At 37.1% G+C, this 23,883-nt stretch overlaps 1 protein-coding gene across 3 annotated transcripts in view; it reads left to right on the top strand.

Moving 5' to 3' along the window:
• Nucleotides 1-16,578, top strand: part of LOC140841424 (uncharacterized) — a 30,983-nt gene extending 14,405 nt beyond the window's left edge. Inside the window, exons 25-51 of one of the 3 annotated variants that reach the window (XM_073208829.1) lie at nt 16-101; nt 187-292; nt 394-489; nt 5,866-5,988; nt 6,593-6,775; nt 6,868-7,103; nt 7,192-7,318; nt 7,395-7,520; nt 7,680-7,724; nt 7,858-7,935; nt 8,017-8,133; nt 11,495-11,621; nt 11,693-11,793; nt 11,892-12,029; nt 12,117-12,200; nt 12,980-13,126; nt 13,205-13,333; nt 13,485-13,532; nt 13,615-13,761; nt 13,915-13,976; nt 14,384-14,537; nt 14,642-14,833; nt 14,916-15,020; nt 15,245-15,379; nt 15,543-15,773; nt 15,909-16,010; nt 16,199-16,578. In XM_073208829.1, the coding sequence (XP_073064930.1) occupies nt 16-101; nt 187-292; nt 394-489; nt 5,866-5,988; nt 6,593-6,775; nt 6,868-7,103; nt 7,192-7,318; nt 7,395-7,520; nt 7,680-7,724; nt 7,858-7,935; nt 8,017-8,133; nt 11,495-11,621; nt 11,693-11,793; nt 11,892-12,029; nt 12,117-12,200; nt 12,980-13,126; nt 13,205-13,333; nt 13,485-13,532; nt 13,615-13,761; nt 13,915-13,976; nt 14,384-14,537; nt 14,642-14,833; nt 14,916-15,020; nt 15,245-15,379; nt 15,543-15,773; nt 15,909-16,010; nt 16,199-16,348 (3,375 nt within the window). In that variant the 3' untranslated portion in view covers nt 16,349-16,578. Of the gene's footprint in view, nt 1-15; nt 102-186; nt 293-393; nt 490-5,835; nt 5,989-6,592; nt 6,776-6,867; nt 7,104-7,191; nt 7,319-7,394; nt 7,521-7,679; nt 7,725-7,857; nt 7,936-8,016; nt 8,134-11,494; nt 11,622-11,692; nt 11,794-11,891; nt 12,030-12,116; nt 12,201-12,979; nt 13,127-13,204; nt 13,334-13,484; nt 13,533-13,614; nt 13,762-13,914; nt 13,977-14,383; nt 14,538-14,641; nt 14,834-14,915; nt 15,021-15,244; nt 15,380-15,542; nt 15,774-15,908; nt 16,011-16,198 lie in introns of all 3 variants that reach the window. The other 2 variants (XM_073208828.1, XM_073208827.1) reach the window with 2 other exon arrangements.
• Nucleotides 16,579-23,883: the final 7,305 nt, after the last annotated feature.

Below are 23,883 nucleotides of genomic sequence, written 5' to 3'. Positions count from 1 at the left end.
TATTCGTTTTCTCAGATTCCTGTGCCAGCCTCTAATATGGAACAGCAAGTTATTATCAATAAAAAGCTCCATGCATTGGGCCTGTTCTTGAATTTCCAGAGGTCAAGAGAATTTATTCATTGTTCAATTTTACTTCATAAAAAAACAGTATTTCATGTTGTATACTTGAATTTCTGTTTGGTTTAGTGTACTTCCAATTTCCATGGATAGAGCTATCACAGAGATAGTGTCCAGCATCGTGCAGCGAAGTGTTTCTATTGCAACTCAGACAACAAAGGAACTTGTTTTGAAGGTTTGCTTTTACGAATTATTTCCTTTACACATTTGAACAATCTATGTATCAGTGTGCATTCTAAAGGTTCTAAATAAAAGATTCAATCTCTCTGATGACAGGACTATGCTTTGGAGCCTGATGAAACCCTCATACGTAACGCAGCACATTTGATGGTTGCAAGATTGGCTGGGAGTCTAGCACATGTGACATGCAAGGTAAGGATAAACTTGTCTTCCTTTAAATATTACTGTAATTATAATTTTTATTTATTTATTAAGAAGCAATATTTTATTAGTTACTTAAAAAGTATTAATTACAATAAGTGGACTAGTGATCCAACATCAACAAAAATTACATAATTTCGTTGCCCTATCAATGAATGATACACAAAATCCCAATCTCTCAATAAATATGATATTGAAACATTCTGAAATTCTTCATGAGCACCATTCCACGTAGCAATTTTGATCTTGATTTTATCCCAGTGCTCGACACTATTGTCTTCTGTATTTTAAAAAATTATTCGATTTCTATCTGATTACACCGACCAACATATCCGTGAACCACCATTATCCAAAAAATTCTTCCCCTGTTGTCAAGTAGCCGTCCAAGATCCATAGCGAATAAATCTTTCGTTGACTTCAATACCACTCAAACCAAATCCAATTTTTTCAAAGCTCTATCCCACAAGCCGTTCGTGACTGCACAATGAATGAGCATATGGTCTTGCGTTTTCCTCTCATTTCGACATAACACACACCAATTTGGGCACATAGCATGTGAGGGCCACTTCTTTTGCATAATCTCCGAGGTCGACAACTTACCCAGAATCGTTGTTCACGAGAATACTTGGATTTTTGTTGGAACTGAAACTTTCAAATAAAATAGAAATACGAAAAAATAGGAAAGCTACTATCTAAATCACTTAATAACTTAGTCAACTCTAATAACTCCTTATCCCTAGAAACCCTTCGAAAATGCAAGTTACATGACAGGGAAGGCGAGAATTGTCAAAGTGAGCAAAATAGGATATAGACATATTGTGAACCGCGGAAAGTTGAAATAAAGATGGGTAAAGATCCCTAAAAGAAGAACCACCACCCCTGATGTTCCATGAAAATATTTTCATCTATTTTTTTTTGATAAGAGACATAATATATAAATATGATAAAATTCGTTACAATCTACGGATAAGTAATCCACAATTGTGCTTAGTGCTTAGTGTGCTTAGCAGTTTCGAAATTTAACATCATTCGAATACAAAATTCCAATCCCTATTCAAGTCTAAAACACTGAAATGTTCATATTTCGGCTGTATCACTATCCAGCTTGCAACTCGGAATTTGATTTTGTCCCAAGTTTCGAGGATCGAGCTCTCTTTTTCTTCAAATATTCGTGCATTCCTCTCCAACCAAATGGACCACATGACGCAATGTACGACCAAAAACCAGCATGCTGGCCATCTTCTTTGCACCTCATCATAAGTCTGCAACTTCTCCAACACCACAATCCACGAAAAGACTTGCACTTTTGGGGGCACAGAAATTTTCCAGATATTGGAAAAGTAAATGAAAGGATTTTGATTCGAGGAAGAGAAGAAGGAATTATAGAAAGATTTGACAGTGAATAGCCCCGAAGAATCCCCCAGCCACACTATAATCCTCATTACCCCTCTCCAAACGAACATTATGTAAGACCCCTAACATTTCGGTGAACTCAATCTCTTCTCTGTCCAACAAATTTCTTCTAAACCGGACATCCCAATGAAGGATAAAGTTGCCACTGTTAATGGCGACCTCCACAAAATTCGAAAGAGGTTTATTCTTTGAAATTGAAATCTGAAATAAGGAAGGAAATCTAGTTAAAAACGAAGAACCCCCCACCCACTCATCCTCCCAAAACCTAATAAGATTACCTCCTCTAAGCTCTCCCCTAACCATTCGATGAAAAGCCGGGAATGATCTTGAAATGCCCTTCCATGGACTTCTGTAAGTCGAGCACCTTGCCAATCCCAAATCCCAACCATTATCTTGAATACCATACAAACTTTTAATGACTTTCTTCCACATACTCTCCGTGCTCGTTGATCCTCTCCACCACCATTTACCGAGAAGAGCTAAATTCCTTAAGCGGATATTTCCCAACCCCAAGCCCCCACTGTCCATAGGTTTGCAGACTTGATCCCATCCTACTACATGGCAGTGTTTCTCTCCATCAGCCCCATCCCACAAGAAGTTCCGCATCAATCGTTCCATAATATTCCCCACTTTGTTCGGCACTGTGAAAACCGACATAAAGTATGAAGGCAATGCACTTAGAACGACCTTGATCAGTGTAGGTCTACCCCCTCTTGATAAAAAAGATTTTTTCCAGCTTGCTAGCTTTTTGGCCATATTGGATAAAACAGGTTCCCAGAATTTCATAGACAAAGGATTCCCGCCCAAGGGTAGTCCTAAATATTTAATCGGAAAATTACCTTTGCTACACCCAATGGTCACTGCCATATCATCAGTCTCCTCATCAGTCAAAAATAATCCAACCACCAAACTTTTGTCCAGATTAATCTTTAGGCCCGACAATTTCCCAAACCTTTTAATGATGTTTACAACTTGCAGCAGTTGATTGTTAGATTGTGCGAAAAAAATTGTATCATCTGCAAATTGTAGATGAGAGATTTTTTCCTTTAGTCTCCCCACCTCAAGCCCTTGAATTAATTCATCAGCCTTAGCTTTCTCAACCATTCTTCCCATGACATCAACTATTAAGTTAAAAAGAAATGGTGATAGTGGATCACCTTGTCTCAGTCCTCTCTCTCCTTTGAACTTACCCCTCGGCCGTCCATTAATAAAAATCGAGTAGGAAACATTCGAAACACACCCCAAAATCCACTTCCTCCATCTCAAACCAAAACCTTTTTTCTTCCATACCAAGTCAAGAAATTGCCAATCGACATTATCATAAGCCTTTTCCAAATCCACTTTGAATACCCATCCCCTCTTCTTATTTTTTCGATGAAACTCCACCACTTCATTGGCAATAAGACACCAATCCAAAATTTGCCTTCCTTTGATGAACGCACACTGGTTCTCTGCAACCGTGTAGCTAATAACCCTTTTCAATCTATTTGTCAAGACCTTCGACAAGATTTTATATAAACTCGTGATCAAGCTAATAGGTCTGAAGTCCTTAATTCTCACGGCATCCTTTATCTTGGGTATTAGACATATATATGTTTCGTTTGTCACTCCGTTCACAATTCCACTGTTGAAGAACTCATCGAACACCCTAAGTAGTTCCTCTTTTACCGTTTCCCAATTATGTTGATAAAATGCCATCGTGAACCCATCCGGACCCGGAGCCTTAGACCCATCACTGTCAAAAACCGCCTTTTTAATCTCTTCCTCGGTAAAAGGTGACTCCAACTCATCTGCATGACTCCTATCTAGCACACACCAATCCAACTCCCTTAGTTCATCCCCATCTTCCTGAACTTCATTCTCTCCCCCTTCCGTTTTAGTATACAGTCTCCTATAAAATCCCAAAATTTCCTCTTCAATAACTCTTGCCTCAGTTACCCTCGATCCATCCTCCAACTCCACAATATCAATCATAGCCTTATTTCTTCTGTTAGTGAGCAGAGAATGGAAAAACTTCGAATTATGGTCACCTGCCCTCATCCAATTGATTCTTCCTTTTTGAGATTGTATTTGCGCTTTTCTCAGCATAACCTTTTCCAACTCGCTTCTTAACTTAATTCTCTCCTCTTTAATGGATTGAGAGCCACTCCCCGAATCCTCTAGAACGTCCAGCCTTTGAATGTCCCTGACTCCCTGGTTAATTCCTTAATTTTATTCTCCACATCACCAAAAACCTCTTTATTCCAAGTGGATACGTCCGCTTTGATCTTTTTTAATTTATTCATGAATTTAAACCCCTCCCATCCTATGCATAACCAAGTATTCCACCAATCCTTAACCAATTCTTTCAACTTTGGGTGTTTCAACCAAACATTTTCGAACCTAAAAGGTGTTGGTCCCCAACGCAATGTATTTGTATGAAACAAAACAGGACTGTGGTCAGAAGTGATCCTTGGTAGAACCCGTTGTCTGTAATTAGGGAATAATTCTATCCATCCCTTTGTAATGAGAAATCTGTCAAGGCGACAGCAAATCGGATTCGCTCTAAAGTTGGACAATGTGTATTTGGCATTCAACAGTGGTGGATCGATTAGTTGCATTTCCTCTATCAAGCTATCAAAGCATCTCATACTCGTGGTCATTGAATGGCTATTCAGTTTCTCGCCCATGTTCCTTACCACATTGAAATCTCCACCCAAACACCACTTATCCCCACATATCGAATTCAAACCTGCTAGTTCATCCCAGAAATTTTCCCTCTCTTGTGGCTTAACAGGCCCGTAAATTGCCGAGAACCACCATTTGATATCCTCTTTTCCATGTATTTGAATGGAGACAGAAAATTCTCCAATCAAATTTTCACCCACTGCCACAATTCTAGGATCCCACATTATGAGAATTCCCCCTGCTGCTCCAACTGACGGTAAACAAACCCATTCAACAAATCTCGATTTCCAAATACTAGCCACAAATTTCCTATCCACCCTATCTCTTTTGGTTTCCAATATCACTACAATATCTGGTTTTTCAGTGCATAGCACACTCCTGATTACTTCTCTCCTAGCTGCTGCCCCTCCACCACGAATATTCCATGATACTATTTTCATAATGGAACCCTGTTTCCCGTGGATGTCGATCCTCTCTCATAGGTCATGCCACAGATTAGCCTTTGAAATTCTCTTGAGCAGAGAATTTCATCTATTCACTGTGTCACCCTATTGTGACGATCATTTCTCAAAATTGTTCCTCTCTACCATCATTTTTACTTTCTTTCCATTCAATAACTCCACCTTCTCTATGCCCATCTCTGAAAGACAATCTTGTTCGCCCTCCAACTCATCTGTCTGCAACTCCCAACCCATCCTTCCCCCTTTTAAGCTCGTCCTATATTCAGGCCCTAAGAAGACGTTCCCCGATAAACCCGACAAATAGTTTGCAACACATTTCCAGCCCCCTCATACCGACCACTTGGTATGATGATGCGCTGCCCCTTGCCCATCCAAACAAATTTAGAGACTTCTAGATAGCTGCCCTGGCCATTGATAATTTTCTGCATAGATAATATTGTTTCCTTCCCTGTAAATCGGTTAAACTTCGAACATGCCTGTGGTTCGTTAATGTATTCCCACAATTTCGACCAAAGCCGATGTAAGCTTTCCAACTTCACTTCCAGCAGATAGCTAGCATTTCTAGTTCTCTCTGTCATACGTACATATGTCCCCCTCCTATCCACCCATATTGATTAGAAACAACTTTTGCTCGATTTTTACCTCGTCTACTGCTTTGTTGCTAGAACGATCACGATGCTCCCACCTGTACATGACTTTTTTCACAACACTGCTTGGTTCAAAGTAAAACTCCACTGGGTTGTATTCTCTAGGTTGTACATTGCACGTGTTTTAAGATTTATTTTGTTACTGTCAGGAACCTTTGCGTGGTTCAATATCAAGCCAGCTTAGGGGTTTGCTTCAGGGCTTGAGCATATCGAGTGAACTTTTAGAGCAAGCAATTCAACTTGTGACCAATGACAATCTGGACCTCGGCTGTGCGGTGATTGAACAAGCTGCCACAGAAAAGGTTAGATGTATTGATGATCCTTGTAACTACAAAAGTTTCTGAATATTCCAAGTTTGACATCTTTACCCTGCCTACCTGTTTTTTCTGAGTTTTCTTAGTCAATTTTTTTCATTGAGATAAAACTTGTCTTTAATACCTGAGTTGATGAAATATAATGTTTATTGGCATTCTTTTGTTTCTACTGATAAATGTTGTGTTTATAATGCTATATATTGTTGTTCCATTTTTCTGATGGAAATCATGGAGTAGAAACTTTCGTACAAGAATGTTGTTCAACCTTGACAAAGAGGGAAACATGGGGGGTGAATATGTGGGAGTTTTGGACGGAGAAAATGAAGAGGATTTTTAAGTATACAAAAAACATGGTATATGCTAAAAAGTCACTAATTCTAGGACTTTGTTTTGTTTTGATGTGGTTTCCAATATTATATGCCGGTTCTCTCATTAATATACAGGAACTACTCACTATTCACTCGTGCAAATAATGATAGCATGAATTAGTATTATAACTTCAATGACTTCTTGCAACAATAATATTTATTGGATTGGAGTTGACTTCCTTTATTTGCTGCTGTTGCCTTGTTGCATCATAATACCATGGCAGGCAATTCAAACTATTGATGGGGAAATCGCCCAGCAACTTACTATCAGGAGGAAACATAGAGAGGGTGCTGGTCTCACATATTTTGACTCTAGCCTGTATGCCCAAGGGCAAATGGGTGTTTTGCCGGATGCCCTTCGCCCAAAACCTGGACGCCTGTCACATTCGCAGCAGCGTGTTTATGAGGTGGATTGCTTTGGCGCATGCCTCAGAAAATCAGTCAGATTGGTTCATTGGATTATACTGATGATGATTCCCTTTGCGTTTTTTTTAAATAGGATTTTGCACGGTTGCCGTGGCAGAATTGGTCCAGTCAGGGTTCAAATGCTGTACCTACTGTTCCCATTACTTCATCTGGCAGTGGGGCTTTCTCTCGGCAATTTGCATCCACATCTGACCAAATAACTACTGGCATTTATACATCTGGCATTGCAAATGCGGGAATTAGCTCCATTCCTAAGCATCTGAAAACTGGTTATGAGGAGTTAGATGCCAATACATCCCATCTTCCTAGGTTTCTTTAATTTCTATTCCTTTCATTTTTTGTCATGATCTTTCAATTAAAGAACTAATGTATTTCCCCTCTTGCGGGGATGTTTCAGTGTTTCTTCCACACATATTGCGACTGTTGATACTCCTACTCTGCAAAGTCTTGAAAACGATGTTTCTACTTTCCCCCTCACTTCTACACCTGAATTGCATTTGACAGGACCTTCGAATTATTTAAAAGTGAGTGATATTTTTATGAAAGTTGTACTTCTACTGTTGTGAAATTGTCACCTTATGTGGGATTCTACATCTGCAGGAGCCAGAGTCTTCGATGCAGTCTGTTATTCCAACTTTGGCATCAGATCGTCTTGGAAGCAATGTTTTGGAGCCTTTGTTAACCACAGGTGATGCACTGGATAAGTACCAGACTATTTCAGAGAAGGTAAATTTGGTATCCTAATTTTTCTTCTTGTATTTGTATTTGATATCGATACAATGACTATTTTAATGTTAAAATATGAAGTGTCCAAGTAGTTGCAAAGGAATTAATATCTTATGCTTTGATTCATTGATAATGGTCTCTTCGTTGTTCCTTTTTCAGCTTGAAAATCTATTGATTAGTGATGCCAAGGAAGCAGAAATCCAGGTAACTACCTACCTCCCATAAGGGTTAATTCTCTCGTTTCTTCCCACATATTGTTTGTAAATTTGTTCCAGTCAAAAGTGTTTTTATATTTATGATTCAGATTCTTTACCAGTGTACCTATTTTTGTTTGCAGGGAGTTATAGCTGAGGTTCCTGCTGTCATCCTCAGGTGCCTAAGCCGAGACGAGGCTGCTCTGGCAGTTGCTCAAGAGGTGTGATTCTCTGAAGTCTTATTTGATTGATACCTGAAAAAAAATAAAATATTGATATGTTAATTCCTAATAATTGTGTAGGCTTTTAAGGGCTTGTATGAAAAGGCAGCAAACCGAGCTCATGTCAGTGCTCACCTAGCAATCTTGGCTGCCATTCGTGATGTTAGCAAGCTTGTTGTTAAGGAGCTCACTAGTTGGGTATGTCACTAGATTTTATATTTACAGTTAATTAAATTTGATGATCTTGCCGGATACCTTGGAGTTGGTGGTTCTTTGCGACAGTATTTTGGTACAGTTTTTTGCATTTTTGGACTAACTGGCTTTGACAAACGCTGGTTCTAGGATTGTTTTACATTATATTTCGAAATTTTTCTATTTTTGGTGCTTGATTATTTTGTCAGGCTTGATAGTTGTATTCCCCTTGTTTTGATCATCTCCTCGTAATATTTTCCGTCCCCACAAATTAATTTAAACATGTATGTATTTCCACATTTTCGCTTCTCCTACGTAAATCATTACTTTTTATTCAACCTTTTATCACTTCCAAAAATGTCTATTGTAATATTATGTTTTAGCCTGAAGTATTGATTTTAGAATACGAATGAAACTTACATCTGTCTCATCCCAAAGAAAAAAGACGCCACAAAGGTTAAAGACTTTAGACCTATCAGCTTAATTACGAGCTTGTACAAAATCATGGCAAAAGTCTTGACGAACAGATTGAAGAAAGTAATGAGCAAAACAGTGGCGGAAAACCAGTGCGCATTCATTCAAGGAAGGCAGATAATAGACTGTTGCCTCATAGCCAACGAAGTTGTCGAGGAGGATAGAAGGAAAAAGAAAAAAGGATCGATATTGAAAATAGATCTGGAGAAAGCTTGGAGAAGGCTTATGATAACGTGGATTGGAGATTTTTAGACTTCGTGCTTCAAAAGAAGGGGTTTGGGGTTAGATGGAGGAAATGGATCAAGGGTTGCGTCTCTAATGTTTTGTACTCAGTTTTCATTAACGGGAGAACAAGGGGGAAATTCAAGGGGGGAAAGGGGCCTCAGACAAGGAGACCCCTTGTCACCTTTTCTGTTTAATTTAGTGATTGATGGGTTAGGAAGATTGGTCGATATGGCAAAGCGACTAATGAAGTGAAAGGACTAGAGGTTGGGAGAGATAAAATAGAAATTTCACACATTCAATTTGCGGATGATACTCTTTTCCTCGTTCAATCTGAGGGACACATGACACATGATGGCCGTTGTCGAAATCCTAAAATTGTTTTGTTCAAAATCGGGAATGAAAATCAACTTTGACAAAAGTTTGGTGCTGGGACTGAATCATTCGGATGCTGAAGTTGACAGTTTAGCGTAAGCAATGGGGTGTAATAAAGAACAATGGCCGATTAAGTACCCAAGGGTGCCGTTGGGAGCAAATCCGACAAAAGTGGAATTTTGGGTACCGGTGGTTTCTAAGATGTCCACTAAATTGGCAAGTTGGAAAAAGGTATTCCTATCTCGAGGCAGTCGACTAACATTGATTCAATCGGTGTTAAGCGCATTGCCAACTTACTTTATGTCCCTTTTTAAGGTCCCAACCAAGTGGCGAAGCAATTGGAAACTTTGATGAGAAATTTTCTTTGGGACGGGGTAGATGGGGAGACGCATTGCCACGTTGTTAATCGGAATCAGGTGTGCATAGGGGTGAGCATTCGGTTAATTCGGTTACCGACCGAACCGAATTATCCATAACCGAACCGACCGAATTAATTTTTATAACCGATGAAAACCGAACCGAATTAAAATCGGTTTATTCGGTCGGTGACCGAATTAATCGATTAGTCTAAAAAAAATTTGTGATTTAAATTTAATTGCATATATAATTTTTTTTAACACTATAGTTTACACAAATGTACAAGTTTTATTTGAACACAATTAATTCATATTATATCGATTTTAAAATTAAAATAGTTATAAAAATTGGTAAATAAAAAAATTTATTAAATAATAATATTTATTATATCGGTTAATTCGGTTAACCGATTTCAAAATTTTGAAAACCGTAACCGAACTGAATTAACCGATATAACCGAATTTTTTTAATTTGAAAACCGAATTTCCGAAATAACCGAACCGAATTTTCGAATTGGCTCGGTTCGGTCGGTTAATTCGGTTTAACTGAAATCTTGCACTCCTAGGTGTGCAAACCGAATGATGTGGAGATGTGCGGAGTATCCGCCAGAGGAACTCAGCTCTGTTAGGGAAATGATGTGGAGATGTGCGGTGGAAAAAGATTCTCTCTGGAAAAGAGTTCTGGGAAGCATTCGTGGATTTAATCATAATGGTTGGGATATAAGGGTGGCAAGGAACTGCACTTGCAGAAGCCTTTGGAAGTTCATCTCTCGGTCCGACTCGTATTGTCAGCACTTGCTTGGTACAGTCCTCAAGCGAGGTAATCTCATCAGGTTTTGGGAGGATAGGTGGGTGGGTCTGTGTTCTTTCCAAGAGTGTTTTCCTCATCTTTTTCTTCTATCCATAACAAAACGATTAACCATTTTTACTCGGTCTCTGTTAGTCAAGGTCAGTCGGTCATTCAGTGGGATGTGCGGTTCAGGAGTGGGTTGAATAATATCGAGTTGGGTGAATTCACTACCCTTATGGGGGTATTAGAGTCTTCAACTGTGAGTGTGGGTCTGCCGGACGTCAGGGTTTGGTTAGGGGATCCATCGGGCGTTTTCTTGGTTAGTTCTCTTTACTCTTCATTCTTTCAGAGTCTAAACACTACCTCCTTTCCTTTCTACAATGACATTTGGAAAGTACCAATCCCACAAAAGGTGAAAATGTTTTCTTGGACAGTGGCCTTGGAAAAATTGCAAACAGTTGATAAGTTGCAGAAAAGAAATCCGGGTCATGCTCTATGTCTGCGGTGGTGCATTTTGTGCAAGAAAAATGAGGAGAATCAAGATCATCTCTTGATACATTGTTCTTTTACGAGATGTATTTGGATAAAGGTTATGCAATGGGATTCGAGTGGACTTTTCCTCAAAATTCGAAAGACATGTTTCTTATGGAGCATGGATATCTCACTGGCAAGGGACTTAGGAATTGCATGGATATCTCATTGGCAAGGGACTTAGGAATTTCTGGAGCATTATTAATTTATTATTCATTGTATCTTTTGGTCGACATGGATGGAGCGCATTAACAGAATTTTCAACGGCACGGAAGACTCTTGGGAGGATTTATGGGAGAAGATCAGATTAAGAGTTGCGAGATGGTCTCTTACCACACCCACGTTTCAGCATCTACTGCTATCCGACTTAGTTAAGGATTGGTGTTTTATTTGCTCTTAAAAATCTATAGTATTTATTTCTTGAGGTGGATTGTTGATCACTCATCCACCTGCTATGTAACTTAATTACTTTATTCTAATAAAATAATAGTTTCTGATAAAAAAACATTTCCCAAAGCAAAACCAAATATGCATTTCCCCCAAATGAGTCTTTCAGAATTCTCATAATAAAACATAGCATTCTGCAAGTGTTTATTTCAATTTTTTTGTGTTTTGACAGGTAATGTACTCAGATGAGGACCGGAAGTTCAATAAGGATATCACTGTTGGTCTTATTGGCAGTGAACTATTAAATCTTGCTGAGTATGACGTCTATATGGCAAAGCTAATTGATACAGGAAGAAATAGTATGTGTCTGATTGCTTAATTCCACTAGCAATATCAGTGACATTAATGCAACACACTGTTTGTCTTGCAGAGGCTGCCACGGAATTTGCCATTTCTCTTATCCAAACAATAGTTGTCAATGATTCTAAAGTGATATCAGAACTACACAATCTTGTTGATGCTCTGGCAAAGGCACTCAGTTTACTCCATTTTTGTATTGCATTTTTGTCTTGCATACTACATATATCTCATTATGTGATCCTGGCAATTTTTTTCTTGTCACTTTTAAGCTTGCTGCAAGGCCTGGATCTCCCGAGTCACTGCAACAGCTAGTTGAGATTGCTAAGAACCCTACTGCAAATCCTACGACCTTGCCTACTGTAATTGTTGGGAAGGAAGACAATATGAGATCATCTAAAGACAAAAAGGTTTTTGAAGTGGTTTTTTTCTTGCAGCTCCTCGCCTTCAATTAATCAATATTTATGCCTATACATTAAATTTATGTTCTGAAACAGGCCGCTGGGCTACCTGGGTCATGCAAGGAAGACTACTCGGCCACAGAATCGGTGGACCCAGATCCCGCTGGTCTGCATGAGCAGGTACCAGCAATAACTTGTCCTTTTAAATGATTCTCTCTAAAATCATCAATTTTCATGGTGCTATTCTTTTCTCACCCTGTTCATTTCTATATTCAGCTGGATAGTGATAGTGATAATGTCCAAGGGTTTAGCAATTATTTTTTAAAATCATGCTTGTGATCTATTGTAACAGCACGTCTATGTGACCTCTGTATTGTCATCCCTACTAGTGTTTCATCTCACTGTCAATGCCGTGCTGTTGGCATTAGCATCATCTTGTTTGTAGTCCATGGCCAAATGCTTCTTGAAATATTATTAACTCCTTCATGTTCAACATTTCCACCATTAAAGTTTCAAACTGTCTTCTAGATTCAAAACAAGAATGCTTGATTTAGAGTGTGGCTTTCATCAACTCAACATACCCAATGGGGGGATATTGAACAAATGAAGCTACTTTACTCTTTTCTGTCTTCTGCTGAAAATTTGACTCGTTTCTGCATGTGGTTTTATGCTTTGCTATCAAGAAAGCTGGTCGTTTTTGGGTTGATGTGTAACTGCAAGGTTGTTTCTGAAGTTTGGCATTTGTTGCTTTCCTTTCTTGTTTTTCGGAAGCTTTAAACAAGCTTCGATATGCAAATCAAATTATCTTTTTAACTTAAACTTTTATTACACTTTAGAAAGACTTGGGCATAGAGTGGGCAATACTTATTCTTTAAATTTCTTAGATTTTACAATGCAGTACATTTATAAGAATATTTCTTCACTGAGTTTTTTTCCTTTGGGTTATGCTGTCTGCATAGGTGTCCATGCTGTTTGCAGAGTGGTACCAAATATGTGAGCTTCCTGGAGCGAATGATACAGCTTGCGCTTGTTATGTCTTACACTTACAGCAGAGGGGCCTGCTTAATGGTGATGATACCTCAGAGCATTTTTTCCGCCGGCTCACGGTGAAGTTCCTCTTATTTTCAGTCACAATATTTATAAATGGATTTAAGAATTTTGAATTCAACATACTTCAATTTCAGGAACTTTCAGTGTCACACTGCTTGTCTTCTGAGGTGATCAATTCTAGCTCTTCCCAGTCACGTGTGGGACAACCTTTGTCATTCCTTGCTATTGACATCTATGCGAAATTGGTCTTCTCAATTCTGAAGGTAGCATCAATTTCTTGGGCGATCCAAATTCAATGTTTTCGGTTATATATTACTCTGCTTCATTGACTGTCTTCTCATTTTATATCATTATCTTGACTTTCTTTCTAGTACTTGTGGTGTTTGTTAACTACTATTTCTTGCTATTTTCCAGTTTTACCCTGTTGAGCAAGGGCCTAGTAAACTCTCTCTTTTGCTTAAGGTATGCTTCCCCCTCAAACGATTGAAGAATTAAAGTTTTAGTTGCTTATCTAGGTTTAATACTCAATTAGTGGTTCTTGCAGATTCTTGCTGTCACCGTGAAGTTTATTCAAAAAGATGCTGCAGAGAAGACATCCTCGTTTAATCCCAGGCCATATTTTAGGTTGTTCATTAACTGGTTGTTGGATTTGTGTTCCTTGGACCCAGTTTTTGATGGCACAAATTTCCAGGTACCCTGCATGTGGCATGCACCTCATCACTTATTCTACTTGTGAATTTACTTCGACTTTGATGTCTGTTTCTGATTGTGGGCATACTTCAAAATGTTAACTTTGAGGTTTGTCTTCTAGTTCCGGCTGGTATTAACTTTGTCTTTTACTCAGGTTTTGACTGCTCTAGCAAATGCTTTCCATGCTCTTCAGCCTCTCAAGATTCCAGGGTTCAGGTCTCTCTATTTGTTCTACATCAGCATATTTTATGATTCAGTTTATGCTGTAGTTTAGAACATGCATATTAAAAGCGATTGGCGTGGTACTGTGCAAGAAGATCATATATTTCACGTGCGAGGTGCAGGATGTATGGTAGAATTTAAATATTAGTTGGAAAATTCATCACATACAACCAATTTGTACCTTACTAATTATTAGAAGATAATTACTAATGCACATTAGTCTATTAGTGAAATATTTGTTTTAAGTTATTGGTCACTTCATTATTGATCTTCTGCATATTCTTGGGAAATATATGTTTCAAGTTACTGGTCACTTCATTTACTCTCTGCAAGCTGGTGGATATAGATTTTACTAAATCACGTGTTTCCTAGTCACAGTTAACTTTGTAACATGCTTTCAGCTTTGCTTGGCTCGAGTTGGTGAGTCATAGAAGTTTCATGCCAAAATTACTCGTGGTAAATGCACAGAAGGGATGGCCTTATTTTCATAGACTTCTTGTAGACTTGTTCCAGTTCATGGAGCCATTCCTGAGACTTGCTGACCTGGGAGAGTCGGTAGGTCTACATATGACAATTTTCCTGTTTTGTTGCTCCTGCTACCGGCAGATGACAATATCATTGGATCCTTTTTTGTAATTCTTGTTTTTAATGTCGTTCAGATACAATTTCTTTATAAAGGGACACTCAGGGTCTTGTTGGTGCTACTCCATGATTTCCCGGAGTTCCTTTGTGATTATCATTTCAGCTTCTGTGATGTCATTCCACCAAGTTGCATACAGATGCGAAATATAATCCTCAGTGCATTCCCTCGCAATATGAGGTTGCCGGATCCATCTACCCCCAACCTAAAGGTCTGTACCTGATCTTATTCTTTATGCATTCTGTTTTGCTTGTAGATTAAATTCTGAACCGAGTTATAGTATATATTTTCAGATTGACCTACTGGCGGAAATCAGTTATACTCCACGAATTCTCTCTGAGGTTGATGCAGCTCTTAAAGCAAAGCAGATCAAGAATGATGTGGATGAGTATTTCAAGGTAAACTTGGAAGAAACTGAACACAATTTTGAGGCAATATTGATAGGGTAGATTTGAGTGTGTGGGTACTGGGTGGTGTACGAGTATCAACGTTCAAGTTGGGAAACAAGGAGGGGATGCCGTCTTTTTGTAGCTGTCCATTGATCAGCGTTAAACCAGATGTTTCGTAACTTCATGCTTCAATATCCATGTTCTTAGTTTTCCTTTTGTCTTTGTATGTACAGACAAGGCAGCAAGGGTCTTCATTTCTTACTGAGTTGAAGCAGAAGATTTTGCTTACTCCATCTGAAGGAGCTCGGTCTGGGAGTCGTTACAATGTTCCTCTCATTAACTCTCTTGTCCTTTATGTTGGGGTGCAGGTATGTCATTTCTTCGTTTTACCCTTATAAATGCAGGTAAGCAAATTGGAAGAATATCAATGGAAATACCCTCTTTTATCTTTTGTCGTCATGCTTGATACTTGTATCCCTACCTACCCATTTTCATTTCAAAAATAAAAAACCTTCTGGAATCTTGCTGCAGGCCATCCATCAGCCGCAAGCCAGAGTCCCAGCATACTCGCAGTCCATGGCTAGCATGACTGCTTTCTTGGTTAGTGCTGCTCTTGACATTTTCCAGACATTGATACTTGATCTGGACTCAGAGGGCCGTTACCTGTTCTTGAATGCTATCGGGAACCAGTTACGCTATCCAAACAACCACACTCATTACTTCTCTTTCATCCTTCTTTACCTGTTTAACGAATCAAATCAGGTGCGTATAGTTTCTGTGCCATACTTGACAGGGAGAGTCAATTCTTGAATTTAAGTGCTCAGAAAGTGCTTCAATTAGGGATGGCAAAATTTGATGATTTGGTGCTGATGAATATGTTCATTTTACATTGAGCAGGAAAATATTCAGGAGCAAATCACCCGGGTCCTGCTTGAACGACTAATTGTTAATAGGCCTCATCCTTGGGGACTTCTAATCACGTTTATTGAGCTCATCAAGGTACACTTTGTTTATTTGCTGCAGTATATAATACTTGGGCGAACCAAACCTAGTGTAGCCTGAAAACTTCACTTTCATATCATATGTTGCATATCTTCCCCCAAACCCAAAAAAATGATTTACCGAATTTCGAACTACGGTCCTTTACCTTGCATTGATCGATCATCACCCTTTTACCTGTTGAACAGAATCCCCGATACAATTTCTGGAGCCGGTCTTTTACAAGGTGCGCGCCTGAGATTGAGAAGCTTTTTGAATCGGTGTCAAGATCATGTGGGGGTCCAAAGTCAGTCGACGAGAGTGTAATTTCGGGTGGCATACCTGACAATATGCACTAATGCTTAGTTGTAAATTGTTGAAATACTGAAGTTTTAAGTAGATGCTACCATAGTTTCCATGCCTTTAGGTCTGTCCATTTTTCCCATTTTTTTTATTAGATATTTCTCATTTTTCTACGGCCTTAAAATGGTAAAGATTTATCGTTTCCACAATTCATTTATTATTCTTCATCATGTACATGTTTTGGGAGTGAGTTCCCTGGATTTATGCGAACCGACTTTCAAATGTCGATTTTAATTATAAATTTATTAAATAATCTAACTAATCTAGAAAATATTATTACACCATTGACCCTGTTTTATGATAATTATCTACACTATTATATAAAGATTCTACTCTTATTATTGATTAAATATTTCTATTATTTATATTATTTTTATCTCACTGAATAAGTTAATTTTTAAATGTCCCACAAAGAAATTAAATCATGTTTTAAGAAAATAACATGTTTTACACAATAATTTCAAGTTATAAAAGGATGCTCAAGTATTTTTCAATGCAAATTGTTTGTAATTTAAATATTAACCTAGTGTCGACGATAATTATTAAACTTTATCTATAAATAAGTATACATGAAATATTTAGGGAAATGTTATTTTTATTTAAATAATATTAATTCAATTTTAATAAATTGGTAATTCATATTTCAAAATAACGACACATTTAAAATTTTCAAATTTCTAATATGATTCACGATATAATTAAAATGTAACAATTTTTATGATTTTATATTAAATAATATATTTATTTTTTTATTTTAGTTATTGGATAAAATTATCTAAAAGATTCTTGGATGTTTATTAAAAAAATTAAATTATTAAGATATTTTTTGTTGGAGATAAGAAAGATATATAAAGTGATCTATTAAAATAATGACATATATTTGAATGTGCATAGATAATTAGATGCTTATCGCTTTACCAAAAGCTATAGCTATTAGTAATGGTGCAACTCAAATCTTTTAAACAGCACAGCAACAAGTACAACGGGTCGATCGCTCTACCAAGCAGGGACAATTATTGCATATAACAATCTCCCTCTCAATAATTGCATTCCTTGCAATCAATGAAAATCGAACCCGTGACCTTGGCTCTGATACCAATTGTAGGACCGAGTGCTTACCGTTTTACCAAAAGCTATAGCTAGTAGTAATGATGCAACTCAAATCTTTTAAACCGCACAGCAGCACAAGCACCACGGTTCGATCGCTCTACCAAGCAGGGACAATTATTGCACATAACAATCTCCCTACCAATAACTACATTCTTTGCAATCAATGAGAATCGAACCCGTGACCTTGGCTCTGATACCAATTGTAGGACCGAGTGCTTATCGTTTTACCAAAATTTATAGCTAGTAGTAATGATGCAACTCAAATCTTTTAAACCGCACAGCAGCACAAGTACCACGGTTCGATCGCTCTACTAAGCAGGGACAATTATTGCACCTAACATATTACCAAATTTAATGGTAAAAAAATATCGATGATGTTGATAATGATTACACTATTATTAACATATGTTTATGTGACTAGATTCAATTTGTATCCGAGTAGTTTTGTGGACCATTTATAAAGTTTTACATTATTAATTATCAACTATGTCCTTGATTTGCATATATTTTAAAAAAATTACTTTGTGTTTACTTCTGGAACTCGATTTTTTTTCGTTTTCTAGGTGATATGCTTTTGAAAACTAAATTACTGTGACAATACTATGTAAAATAGGAAACATGATATATATCTTATAGTTATCAAAAAAATTATAACTCTAAGTGGAACATCTACATTTTATGTTTATACAAGAATTAAAAATAAAAACAATATATTATTCAATTTAAAATTACAAAAGTTGAAATTTTCAGTTTTTAAATTGTATTGTGAATTGCATTAGAATTCTGAAAATAAATGGATGAAAAGTATTTGAAATCTATTTAAATGAGTGGTCTAGAAGCATGTTTAAGTATTTGTATGGTTTAATAATTATTTAATCGAATATTATGAATATAAACTTTCTGTAGTCGAAACGCGAAGTACGGCAAAGGCGAGAGAACCAGAGACGATTTTGATAAAGTTTCAACTTTTAGAAATTTATAAATATAAACTCTATATTTAATAAGTCCAATTTAGGAAATAGACAATCTATTTATACTAAGGGACGGATTTCATCGGTAACGAACTTTTGCTAGAAAATGAGTAATTTCGGGCGTGTGTTACTCGGAACGAGTGGCACCAAATATTTTCTTAATATTGTTGGGACTGTATAATAGAAAAATTAAGTATTTAATTAATTTTTTATTGGGCTTACATTAACAAGGATTTAATTAATTAATTATATGGCCCATTATGGAAACTTAAGCCCACTAGACAACTTAAAGACATATTTAAATAAAACCTATCCACCCTACACCCTCGTTCACGTCACTTTCACCTTCAGCACACACAAATCACACACACTAGAGTCCTAGGATGGGTCGAACACTAGAGGAAGGAGGGGAAGGTAGAAAGCTTTGAGTCCCGTTTATTTCTTGTCGTGTCTTCTCTTGTATATCGTAAGAATAAAGGAACAATGTATGTTTTCAAACACTTTTTCAAGCACCATTCAATCCATATTATTACATGAATGCTGATTTTGTGTGAAAAGTGTACGAGGATGTTGGTTTCAAAGTTTATTGCAGTGCATCTCATGTTTTACAAGGATTCTTAATGTCTTGAGGAATTGTTGAAGGATGGATTCAAACCATTAGATTCAAGTGAGGATCTAGTCGCTAAGGACAAGTTTTGGAAGGGACAATAGTCATATAGGGAGCCGAATGGGGCTTCTGTCCCTGCGCGCAATCGCATGAAGCCGAGAGGGGGAAATCGTGTGGTTTTGGGCTCCATCTGTCATGGGGGCTGCATGGGGTCCTATCCATGGTCTTGAGAAAAGGTTTAGAATCTTAGGGAGGGCCATGATGGGTTCGGTCAGGGCTAAGAGGGTGTGGGTGAGCGCTGTAACCGGAACACCACAAACATGCACATGGGGTGCTGTTTTGGTGCGTGGGGATTCTTAGGGATGAGGGGTTGGTTCAAGGGCTGGTCCAGGGGCTAGGGACGTGCCTTGCGGTCCTTGTGAGAGTTTAGGGTGAGCCAAAAGTCGAGTCAAGGGCTGCCCCAGCTGCTGGAGCATTTGTTCCTCGTCTGCACGCGAAGAGCCATTTAACGGGCTGTTGTTGTGGGGAGTTTGGAGCCTTGAGCGTCTGGTCTGTATATGAAAGGGCCTAACCATGGTATTATTTAGTGTAAGGAAGGGTTCTAGGGCCTGTTTTGAGGTCGTTTCGAGCCGTGGTCTGTTCGAGGTCGTAAATTTCCCGAATGTGCCAAAAAGGGGTGAATTTAGCATAGGTTAAATTTTAAATCCATGTTTTCGGTTTTAAGTTGGGCTTGGGGGCTTCCAGAATCTTAAATGGTGTCTTAGGATGAAAGTTCTGGTCTTGGGTTGGTTCGAGTGGGAAAGGTGGTTTGGTAATTTGTTTAACCAAAAATGTGAAAAGATAGTAAACGAGTCATTCGCTAAGCAAATCGAGTCGTTTTTGAAACATAGGTCCTAAGATTGAATTTCCAGCAAGCTACTGGATATTTTTGGGTATTTTTAAAGTTTTGAAATCGAGTCCTCTCCTTGAGTCAAAGTTTAAGGTCGTCCGAGTACGTATATCGTTGAATCATGTGCAGTCGGTTTGAGGAAATTCGAGGGCGGTTTACAACTTCCTAAGACAATTCCACATCATGAAAAATGTTATTTTTAGAAGTTTTAAGTTATATGTATGATATATGCTATTTTAAAAATTTTAACGTATTTGCACGTATTTTTTATTTTTAGCAATCTCGATGTATATGAACGATATGAAGCATCTTTTTGGAAATTTTAGAAGAATATGGAAGGTCATGAATGTTTTACGAAATGATAAAGGAAAGAAAAATATTTTGAGGAATGTGAATTGATCGTGACAAAAAAGTAATAAGGGATCCGTTGAAAATGGGAACGTGAACTTGCAATGAAAAGGGAGTGAATTGTCGAAAATCGGGGCGGGGATCTCAATGATAATCGATCCGTTGAAATAGTGAAAGGTGAAGTTATTTTTATGATAGTAGTTGGGATCGTCGAAGAAGTGGACGTTGAACCCGGCGACCCAGTACTATGGTTTATAGATTGATCAATCGAATGAATTTTGTCACTTTCGAGGATCAGACTTCACCTAAAAATGATATTTTAAATGAAAAATATTCATATCTACGCATGATTTCAAAAGTTGCATATTTTGAATGTTTCATGTTTTCATGAAAGATACTATTTTTAGTAAAAGTAGTTTTTATACACGTAATTGTATATGTATGTACTTGCTATTTGAGCATGCTGAGTCATTAGACTCACTAGATTGGAATGGTTGCAGGTGATGACGATGTGAGTCGTGAGGCGCGAACTATCGAGTCATTCAAAAGGCACAATGCGTACCCGAGAACCTAGAAATTCTGCATATGTTAAAGACTTTTGATGATTTTATGGATGATCGCTTTTAATTATAGACTATTAGGATGCTAGAATTTATTGAGTTGAATTTTAAACTTTTATTGCTTTATATACTTATTTCGCATGAATGGATTTGGATATTATGGAATTCTATTTATTTGATTATTTTTGCTAGCTTATTTATGATGAATTAATGATGTATAATTTATGAAAAAAAAACTAGTGCAAATTAAATGAATTTAGAAGTAGGGTCATTTCAACTTATTTAAGAAAAGTTTCATTCATTATGAACAAAGCCTAAGCCTGATCTATCACTAGCTTACTTTTCATCTTAATGCATCTTTTCAAGTAAAATAGAAGACTTTGTCTAAGTGTTGAATAAATTAATCAACCTTTGTTTTTCAATAATTATTACTTGGATTTCAGACCGCATATTATCATTTTTAGTTGTGAGCATATTAACTTTTTTCTTAAGACTTTCAAGTTCATCGAGCTGTTCACAGCTTGAGCTGGTAGACTTATCTGTCAGACATTTGTTTTCTTCTTTGACTTCATCAAATGTTTGCAAAATCTATTGTATCTCATTAATGCATTTATCACGTCATCTGTGTGAATTCATCAGAAGTGAATCGAATACCTCATCAAGGTTGGATTCCAGATCCTCATCAGTAATTAGACACTTAATTGATTCCTCATCACTCTCACTCGAGTCATCATCTGAGCTGGTGGTTTATGCGTCTTTCTCAATCTACTTGCTCTTACTTTCTTCTTCTATCAACACTTTTTGTTCTCCCATTCTTCTAAAGGAATTCTTCTCATTTTTGGTTCTTATTTTGTCGGATGATTTATTGTCATCTTTCTTTGGTCTAGTCAATGGGCAATGAAGTGGCATGTTCTGTCACAATTAAAACAAATTTGATCAGAAAAGTGTGCTTCTTTTTTATAATTGTTCTTTTTGTTAGAGTTTTGAAGGTTTGAGCGTTCCTTCCTCATGAATCTCCCAATTTTTTGAAAAATAGTGACACGACGTAACTGCTGACTTGGATGAAGATTCTTCTATTGTGTTAAGTACTTTTGTAACCGAATAAATGGTTCTTCATCATTTTTGGTTCCCATCTCGAATTCATAGACCTTTAGATCAACAAACAGATCGTGTAACTCGAGTTTGTTCAAACTCCCTCATGGCTATGATCTTGACATCACATTCTCTTGACAGGCTCTTATCACTTTAACTGCAACATCTCTATTGTTGTAGTCCTTCCCAAGAGCTGCCAACTTTATTACTATGATGCTGAACCTTTCATCAAATTCGTTCATTGTTTCTACGGCCTTCATCTTGACATTATCAAATTTTTGAATGGTTGCAATCATCTTGTTCTCCTTGGTCTGATCATTTCTTTCAAAAAGTTGAATTAGTTTTTCTTAGATTTCTTTAGCAGTTGAACATGTTTTAATTTTATTGAACATATTATCTAATGTCTTATAAAGGATATTTTTGCAACATTGTCTAGATTTGATTTTTTTTTTTTGTCCTCAACAGTCCATTCTATCTTGGTTTCTCTACCATTTGAGGAGCTCTATATGTCACGACAACGAGTGTATTTATTTACATAATCTTCATTGGTCTATCTGTGATGACATACCACATGTCATCGTCTTGAGCTGATACATGTTCCTGCATTCCAGTTTTCCAACCGTCATATTATATTTTTGAGAACATGTGGATTTTGTTAAAGGAGGCCATTTAGTGTATCAGATATTCAGAGATTGGGATAAACCACTCAGATACCACTTGTTATGATCAAAGATAACAATATGGGGGGGGGGGGGGGGGGGGGGTGTCAAACGAACTATTATTCAAACTATGTCAAATAATGCTAAGTTTAAGTAGTGTTTAATAACTCAAGTCAATATTCCAATCAGACTGAGTAATTTGAACTATAGAAACATGTTCTAAGTGTGAAAATTCCTCAGGTTACTTAGTGAGTATACTATATAAAACAACAACAACTCAATTTTCTTAAGCTCACTTATCAACACAGATGATAGTCTTAGCAACACAAGAAATGGAAGTAAATAAAAAGACAAGAAATTGTTTATGGAAGTTCGAAGGCTAAGCTTCTACGTGTCTCATTCTTTTGTTTCCAGAAAGATTCCATTAGAAGATTTTATATGTACAACAACTTGTACAAACCCACTTCAACTCGGTTCCACAACCCTAATAAACTAGAATGCCAAGCACCATTTTCTTCAACTTGATCTATCCAGAAACAATCTTCTGACTGTTAAAATTGATTATCACAATACAACAACGCTCTGGTGTAAAAAATAAGGGAGAATACAAAGTACACAATATTAATTCTTAATCGATCTTATGAGAAACTGAGTGTGTGCAAGAACATCTTAAAGATGAATCTTTTTAGGTATGTTGTGCGATTTGAATACTTGATGAAGATTGATAAATCAATATTTTTTTTGAGAGCTCTTCAATCTTGATGCATTCTTTATTTATAGATGTTGGTCCCCAAGGACAATACATATATCTGGTGCTCACAGATGTACTAAGTAGCCGAAATTTATGAGGAAATAGTCACATGCTCTTGTTGTTTTGTCAAATAAAGTATCAGATATTTAAAAATATTTGGAAACCAGCTGAAAGAAGCAATCAACATATCTTCTTTTGTTTATTCTTGCTGGAAACTTTATTATAAACTCATAGATAACAGAGAATGTTGACAAACTGGTCTTTAAGTTGATCTACTATTCAAGTCGTTCTGATTAATAACCTTTATCAGATCAAAATAGTTGAACAAATTGATTTATTAGTTCAATTTTGGTGGTAACAACGTAGGTTGATCATCGTACTTGTAGTCTTGTTTAGTTCAATTAATAGTCTGCATTAGTATAAGCTTGAGTTAGATAATTTAGATATAAATTTTGCGTTAACAATTGCCCTCTTTTTGATGATTTCAAAACTAAGCTATCTATTATAAGTAAGATACAATAACATATCTTAATGCACATCAATA

Source organism: Primulina eburnea, chromosome 9 (assembly GCF_022965805.1).
Source record: "Primulina eburnea isolate SZY01 chromosome 9, ASM2296580v1, whole genome shotgun sequence".
NCBI classification, from domain to species: domain Eukaryota; kingdom Viridiplantae; phylum Streptophyta; class Magnoliopsida; order Lamiales; family Gesneriaceae; genus Primulina; species Primulina eburnea.
This window is presented reverse-complemented; position numbering and strand designations above follow the sequence as displayed.